General features: G+C 36.2%; 1 protein-coding gene across 1 annotated transcript; it reads left to right on the forward strand.

The window, feature by feature from the left end:
• Positions 1-777, forward strand: LOC139849520 (uncharacterized). The gene is made up of 3 exons (XM_071839167.1): positions 1-5; positions 121-217; positions 517-777. Exons 1-3 carry the CDS (start codon positions 1-3, stop codon positions 775-777), a joined length of 363 nt encoding a protein of 120 aa, XP_071695268.1.
• The last annotated feature ends 415 nt before the right edge of the window (positions 778-1,192 follow it).

The raw sequence follows: 1,192 nt of genomic DNA on the forward strand, positions 1-1,192 counted from the left end.
ATGTGGTTCGGAACATATTCAAGGGTTGACGCTTGATGGCATTTGGGTTGTTGACCCGAAGATCATTAATGATAAGTTCCACGAATAATTCTGTAACAAATTTGATGTGCAATTTACAAGGGTTGAATTTGTGGCTGTAGAGAAACATGCTAAATTATCGGTTGATGAAGCCATGTATCTTGAAAGAGACGTTGATGACACTGAAATAAATCGTGCGGTTTGGGATTGTAGAATTTCAAAAGCTCCAGGCCGTGACGGTATTTCTTTTCATTTTATTAAGCATTTTGGGACTTGTTTCAATTGGATTTGCAGAGACATGCGGTCATTTATTTCTAATGGGACGATGCCTATTGGTGCTAAATCAACGTTCTTTTTTTTATACCGGAAGTGAAAAATCATGTTCTTATCAATGATTTTCGTCTCATTTCTTTGATTGGTTTCTTTTACAAGATAGTATCTAAATTCTCACCAATCGATTATTGCTTGTTATCGATAAACTAATTAGCCCGATGACAGATTCTTGATGGTCCATTGATGATTAGTGAGATTATATCATGGTCCATGGGTGAGAATAAAAAGATGTTGTTGTTTAAGGTAGATTTCGAAAAAGCCTACGATTCGGTTAATTGGGATTATCTTTTGTTTATGCTATCTTCATTGGGTTTTAGTGCTACTTGGTGTGACTGGATTAAGGGTTGTCTAGATGGTGCTAAAACATCCATTCTTGTTAATAGGAGTCTGACTCGTGAGTTTGATATCAAAAGAGGTTTGCGTTAGGGAGATTCGCTAAGCCCGTTTCTTTTCATTATAGTTATGTAGGGGTTACATCTTGACTTTAACCTTGCTATGGAAAGAAACTATATATGTGGCATTAATGTGGGGAGAAATTCTATTCGACTTTCTCATTTTTTTATGTGGACGATGTAACTATATTGTCGAATTGGAATTTGCGAGAACTACGTAGAACTCTTTCTATTTAGAAGTGTTTTATTTGGTTTCGGGTTTGAGGATAAACGTTCATAAGTCTCATGTATTTGGAATCGGTGTTGATAATTCGGAAGTGACTTCTTTCGCGGCTTCTTCGGAGGCGAGAGTCCAAGTTTTTCCTACTAAATACATAGGTTTTCCTATTGGCGCCAATATGAATTTCATTTCTATTTAGGATTCGTTGATGGAGAAATTTAGATTCAAG

This window comes from Rutidosis leptorrhynchoides, chromosome 5 (genome assembly GCF_046630445.1).
Source record: "Rutidosis leptorrhynchoides isolate AG116_Rl617_1_P2 chromosome 5, CSIRO_AGI_Rlap_v1, whole genome shotgun sequence".
NCBI classification, from domain to species: Eukaryota; Viridiplantae; Streptophyta; class Magnoliopsida; order Asterales; family Asteraceae; genus Rutidosis; species Rutidosis leptorrhynchoides.